Genomic DNA, 7500 nt, shown 5'->3' on the forward strand with positions numbered 1-7500 from the left:
TAATAATAACAATAATAATTATAACAATAATAATAATAACGGTAATCATAGCAATAATACTAATAATAAGGATAATAATAATAATAATAATAATGATAATAATAATAATAATGATACTAATAATTAATAATAATTATAAAAATAATGGCAATTTTAATTAATATCGTCATTATAATTATTACTTACATTTATTATTATCATCGCTAATGTTACCATTAGCATTACCATTACAACAACAGCAACAACAACAACAATAGGGATAATAATAATGATAATAATAATAATTACAATACAATAACAACAGATACAACAATAATAATAATAATGAGAATGATAATAACAATAACAACAACACCTACAATAATAATAATGATGAATTAATAATACTAACGATAAGGTTAATAATAATAATGATTAAAATGAAAATAACAACAATAATAATAATAATAATGATAACAATAGCAATAATAATAATAATAATAATAATAATAATAATAATAATAATAATAATAATAACAACAACAACAACCACAATAAGACAGCAATAATATATAATGATAATAATAAACTAATAACAATAATGATAATGATAATAATAATTATAACAATGATAATATTAATTACGATGATAATGATATTGATAATTATAATAATAAATAATAATAACAACAACAACAATGATAATAATGATAATAATAAACTAATACCAATAATAATAACAATAATGATAATAATAATAACAAGGATGATAATAATAACGATGATAATGATATTGATAATGACAGCAACAACAACAACAACAACAATAATAATAATAATAATGACAATGATAATAATAAATTAATAACAATAATAATAATAGTAACAACAAAAACAACAACAATAATAATGATAATAACAAAAACAATAATAATAATAATCATAATAATAATAATAATAATAATAACAGTAATAATGGTAATTACAATAATCATATTAATAATAGTAACGATGATTATGATAATAATAATCATTATTATTATTTTATTATTATAACAATAATAATAATAATAAAGATAATAATAATAATGATCATAGTGAAATTATGGTAATGATGATACTACTACTACTACTTCCTTAAGTGCCCTGTCAGGTCCTGACGTTGGCAACTCTTCTTTTGAGTTTATTACGATCCTGACTGAGATGGAGGAGCTCGGTCTTGGTTCGGCCAGGTGCGTTGGCTAAAGCATCAAGGTAGGTCTTTCTTGGTCTGCCTCTGGCTCCTGAACCTTCTATCTTTCTTTCCATAGTTTCTCTAAGCCCTCTTCTCTCACTGTGTGACCCAGTAATTAAATTGCCTTTCGATAATACATTTCATCATTTTTCTCTCTCTTAACTCTCTTTAAGATTGTAGTGTTAGCTTGCATTTCTATCCAATAGCATCGCATTCCAAAGGCGTCAATACGCTTTTTCATTTTATCACTTGCTAAAAAACATTATCTTTGCCTTATCTTATTGATGTTTAATATTCTTCTTTCGCTTTCTTCTTTCAAACTAGTTAAGAAACGCTGAACGTCTTCTTTCTACTGATCTAATGCTCGACAGTGATATACCATTGCTAGTTAAGTTTCCCCTCACCGTCATCCTTCTCACGATAATCTCAGCATAAAGAGAGAACATATCAAGGGATAGCACACAGCCTCGCCGTGCACCACGTTTGATGTATGTCCATTAATGGACATTGCTCCCATTTAATCCCAATATAATTCTTTTAACAAACGAATCTAATGCCAATAGTTTGTAAGTCACGCATTATTTATTCATGTGTTACCCTAACAAATGCTTTCTAGTAATAAATGCAAGGTACAAGTCCTTCTGTTTTTCAGGGCATCTTTCTGTTATCACTCGCATGACGAAAATAATCTCTGCTTTTCATAAAACCAAACTGTTCCCATCCAATTTCTTCTCATTCAGTAACTACTATTGCTACAGCTAATAGTTACGATAATAATGATGATGATAATAATAATAATAATAATAATAATAATAATAATAATAATGATAATGATAATGATAATAATGAGGATAATAATAATGAAAGTAATAATAATGAAAGTAATAATAATAATAATAAATAGTAAAAATAATAATGAAATAATAATATAAATAATAATAATAATAATGATAATAATGATATGGCAATAATAAAAATAACAACAATTAAATAATAATAATGATAATAATAGTCATGAAATAACAATTACAAAAAGTGAGAATGATAATAAAAATAAAGATAAAATAAAAGTAAAATAAAAATAAAAACTACTACGATAGAAATAATAACAACATTCATCCTTATTATAATTAGAATTGTAGTCATAATAACAAAAATGATATTGAAAATGATGATAATGATGACAATACTACTACTACTACTACTGCTGCTAATAATAATAATAATAATAATAATAATAATAATAATAATAATAATAATAATAATAACAATAATAATAATAATAATAATAAGACTAACATTATCATTAACAATACTAATAACAACAACAATAATAAATCATAACTATAATATTATTATTATTATTATTATTATTATTATTATTATCATTATTATTATTATTATTATTATTATTATTATTATCATTATTATTATTATTACTATTATATTATTATCAATGATAATGGTAATAATAATGCTAATATTTACAACAAATAAGCGAACATTAGTACCACTACTTACTCACTTATCACCTCAAAGATAAAGATAATAATGATAATCATAACATCTCATCCAATAACAAAAAATGAATAACAATCTGAACAAAAAATACCCTTTACTTGCCTCTACAACGGCAAGTAGACAGCGATTGATATTTGCCGTGTAAGGAGCGTCGTGTGGTAGGGGCCAGGCAGCCAGTCCGGGCATCACGTTCTCTCGGCCGATGTACAGCTGGGTCGAGCCGTCCAGTCGAGTGAATTGTTCGGCGATGTCGAGTTTTAGCTTGTGGATGGTTTCCATGTGTGCTTGTCTGGGGAGAAAGGGGGTTATGTGAGGTTGTGAGATCGGGTTGGGTGGTTTGCGTTTGTGATTTCTTTAGGAGGGAAGGATGGGGGTTGTGACGGAGTTTTGTTTTATGTGTTACTGAGAATAGATGGTGCAGAACATGGAGTATAAGGGAAGGATATAAAAAATATACGCACTCGCATGCGAGAATACACACAGACACACACACACACACACACACACACACACACACACACACACACACACACACACACACACTGACAACCATTTCTCGTTCGACTTTATCCTATTTATCATTCTACTCTGTTCATGCAAACCATCTAAAACACTATTCCAGTTTCAATTTCAGTCTTCCAAATTCTTCTAACCTTGAATCGATCGCTTGTTGCAGTCCCTCGATGGTGTCAATTCCCACAAGCATCAGATCCGACAGCTTTTCGAACACGGGAGAGTCCGAATCCTTGAAGTACGTCTTGAAATCCTTCCCCCATGGCATAATGGTTACCCTGAAGATAAATATTGCATATGTGTGGTGCGCGGAGAAGACAAGTAAATTTTACACAAAGAAAGAACAATCAATGGAATGGTAAGCTACGTAATGGAACGTGTTTTAGGCACAGGAAACAATGTTTTATATGTTCCCACATTTTGGCATTGCCGACGAGTTGCTCGATCGTCTCGGGTCTCGGCGGGTACTTGGGCAGAGTGAGAGCTGCGGTCAGGTTGCCTCGATAAGCCGTTCCTACGATGAAGGCAAAGATCAGCCATCCTCCTACAAGAACTCGGAAGCCGTTCTTACTGGTCCTCCCCATTTCCACGCTTTGCCCAAGGAGCGATCCGAACATCAGAGTGAAGCCGTTTCGAAGCGTCATCACATCACGATCATCCAGGAGAGCAGCCTCTGTTCGGGCCACCTGGGTCGCGATTAAGAAGTTTTAGATTGGCAGCACCAGTTACAAATTCTTACCGTTAAATGTATTCTATGTATCTTATATGGAATTCATTACACTTTTAGAATAAGCATTTTAATCCAAATACAGGTAAATTAGCACTTGCAAATTAATCAGTAAATAGTACGAATTATACAAAACTACGCAACGCACCACCACCAGCAACCCCGGCGCTAGAATCACGATCATCAGGATAGCCAGCCACACTTGGTCCGCCAGAGGGTAATACAGGCTTTGCCATTGAGGCTGAATTTCAGGCTTTTTCATACTGAAGGATATGAAGGCAAAAGTGTAGCCCATGCTGTAGTCGAAGCGCTTCAGGCGGGTGGCGAGGACAGCGTGGTATACGGGTGTCACGAAGGAGATCCTTTGGCTTGTAAGGTCCAAAGCCTGCAGTTACGAAAAAGGGCTTTGAATAAATTAAATACTGATCGACGAAAATTATATATAAAAAATGTAAAGAGGGTCTTTGAATAGATTAAAAATTGATCGACGCAAATTATTTTTAACATTCTAGGAAACCAATTGTGACAGAACAGGCATCAACGAGATAGTTAAAACAAAAAGATGTTATTTATAGAAAGAGAATTCGAGCATGTCTAACGAATTTAGTTGACTGATTGCCACAGACCTCAGCCCACGAGTCGACATGGAGATTGTTGTACGTAAAATTCAAGCTCTTCGACACGGCATCGAGGAGAAGGTAATCCATTCCAGTTGTTCTTTTCAAAACCCTGCCATTGGGTGCAACCTCCTCTACTTCAAACCACAGAGGCTTATAGTTTTTGGCTGTCACACTGATCCTACCGCCATAAAAACTGAAAATAAGGAACATCAATCCTTAGAGAAATGGTCAAAACCGTATACAAAGATATGTAATTGATTAAGACCTATAATCGTGGTAACTCACATCACAGAATTAAATGACAAATCACATAGCAAACTGAAATAGTAAATCATACTGCAATGGTATGTAGTTGATAATAACACAAAAGTGGTAAATCCCTGACAAAAGTGGAGTGTCAAATCATATCAGACCAGTCACTAACTTGTCAAACTTCTGCGGGAAGAGCTTTGAGCCACTTCGAACGGCTAGGCCTCGCTGAGGGGTCCAGTGAGCCAAACGCACCACTTGGCTTCCTGCTGGGGTATACGGCAGGTGGGAGTACACGCTGAGAATAAGGGGACATTATTATTATTATTATCATTATTATCATTGCTATTATCCCCCCCTCCTCCTCCACCTCCTCCGCATCATCATCATCATCATCACTACATCATCATATCCTCATCCACATCCTCCTCCTCCTCCTCCCCCTCCTTCTCCTCCTCCTCCCCTCCTCCTTCTCCTCCTCCTTATCATCATCATCGTCATCATCAGCATCATCATCATTATCCTTATCCACATCTTCCTCCTCCTCCTCCTCCTCCTCATCATCATCATCATCATCATCATCATCATCATCATCATCATCATCATCATCATTATCATTATCCTCATCCACATTCTCCTCCTCCTCATCATCATCGTCATCATTATCCTCATCCACATCCGCCTCCTACTCCTCCTCCTCCTCCTCCTCCTCCTCCTCATCATCATCATCATCATCATCATCATCATCATCATCATCATCACCATCACCATCATCATCATCATCAACATCAACATCAACATCAACATCAACATCAACATCATCATCATCATCATCATCATCACCATCACCATCACCATCATCATCATCATCATCAACATCAACATCAACATCAACATCAACATCAACATCAACATCAACATCATCATCATCATCCTCATTATCCTCTTCCACACCATCCTCCTCTTCCTGCTCCTCCTCCTTCTCCTCCTCCTCTTCCTCCTCCTCCTCATCATCATCATCATCATAATTACCATCATCATTCATTCAATCACATCACATTCAATGACAGACTATTTTATTAAGGTGTTTTCAGCACCAGGAGCTTTGTACTTTAGTTGCTAATGTGTCTTTTATCACGTAAAATAGCTATTATTTTATGAAGATTGTATTATCAGTAGCACAATGTTAGGACAGGGTTCTTTTATTCTTAATAAGGGAAAAATGAATGGCAAACCCCTAAAGATATATACATATATATATATAGTAATATCAACGCAGGTGTAAGTAAATATCATATAAAAAAGAAAGCAGACTAATAATGGTTATTCTGTATTCATACCACCCCTGTCATCATCTCCATCGTCATTATCCTATGGCGTTAATCACCCTTACCTTCATCGTCTTATTCATCTTCATTATCGCCCTCGTTATAAAATATTCAGTGTCTATGTTATTGACTTTGCCTTGAACAGTTTGCTTTGAAGTTTTTGACATTGTGGATGAATTTAGAGGCAACGATACCAAGCTGAACACAGTAGGTAAAGGGAGGAAAGTAGTACTGAATGTAGACATATAGCATGTACCGTTGATTCTAATGAGTGATGTGTATAATAAAACATTACATCTACGCTTATATTCACATATGTTTTCATGCATACAAACACACACACATATGTGCATGTATGATGTGTGTGTATATATATATATATATATATATATATATATGTATATATATATATATATATATATATATATATATATATATATACATATGTATGTGTGTGTGTATATATATATTCATATATATATATATATATATATATATATATATATATATATATATATATATATATATATATATGTATGTGTATGTCTGCACGTGCGTGTATACGTGAGCATAAATAATCTAACGTGTCATGAGAATCGACGCAGCGTTACCGGGCAAAATTCTCCTCTCCCAAGATAACGACCATAGCATTCATCATGGAGAAAGTCCAGTGGGTTGCGAGGACGCCGCCGACCTCCTGAAGGGGCCGGCGGGTGACGACCAGGAGCCTCGTGGCCCACACCAGGAGGCGGCCCCGGAGCGACGACTCGGCGAAGGAGGCCAGGAAGGCGGGGTCGTCGCTCAGGACGACCACGTTCACGCACCACGACGACATACGTAACTGGGATAGGTAAAGGGCAAAGCATTATTATTGTTAGCATTATTATCACAGATATTGATATGTTACCGGTAGTATATTCATTATTACAGCCAGAATAATTGTGATCCCAGACACACTAATTTAATGAGAACTAAGGTTGTGCCTCCATGTTGCTCTTTTTCGCCTCATTTAATTATCCTTATTATCACAGTAACCACTTAATTATAATTTATCAAACAAGAAGCAACCCAAAAAAACAACAACAACAAAAACATGCTAAGGTAACATAACCAGACCTTCCGAGCCTCGCTTAATATTAGAGAATTCTCCACGTCAGTTCTATTATCTTTGTCCATTTCGTACACACCCACGCCCCACGGAGCTGGGATACTGGCAAGCACCTAGAAATATAATCAACATTTTCATACAAATCTGGCCATTTCAGTAGTTCTATAACGTAAAAATATGAATAAGAAAATTACCGATAACATTTAATTCGTAGACTGAAA

The 7500-nt window shown here is 34.1% G+C and overlaps 1 protein-coding gene across 1 annotated transcript in view; it reads right to left on the minus strand.

The window, feature by feature from the left end:
* LOC125034667 overlaps positions 1–7500 on the minus strand; it is a 9232-nt gene that overhangs the window by 350 nt on the left and 1382 nt on the right. The window contains exons 3-11 of the mRNA XM_047626607.1: positions 7288–7392; positions 6783–7012; positions 6308–6435; positions 5019–5109; positions 4601–4787; positions 4114–4359; positions 3665–3933; positions 3388–3525; positions 2837–3023 (exon numbers count right to left, since the gene is read on the minus strand). Coding sequence (XP_047482563.1) covers positions 2837–3023; positions 3388–3525; positions 3665–3933; positions 4114–4359; positions 4601–4787; positions 5019–5109; positions 6308–6435; positions 6783–7012; positions 7288–7392 — 1581 coding nt within the window. The remainder of the gene's footprint in view (positions 1–2836; positions 3024–3387; positions 3526–3664; positions 3934–4113; positions 4360–4600; positions 4788–5018; positions 5110–6307; positions 6436–6782; positions 7013–7287; positions 7393–7500) is intronic.

This window comes from Penaeus chinensis, chromosome 1, assembly GCF_019202785.1.
Source record: "Penaeus chinensis breed Huanghai No. 1 chromosome 1, ASM1920278v2, whole genome shotgun sequence".
NCBI classification, from domain to species: Eukaryota; Metazoa; Arthropoda; class Malacostraca; order Decapoda; family Penaeidae; genus Penaeus; species Penaeus chinensis.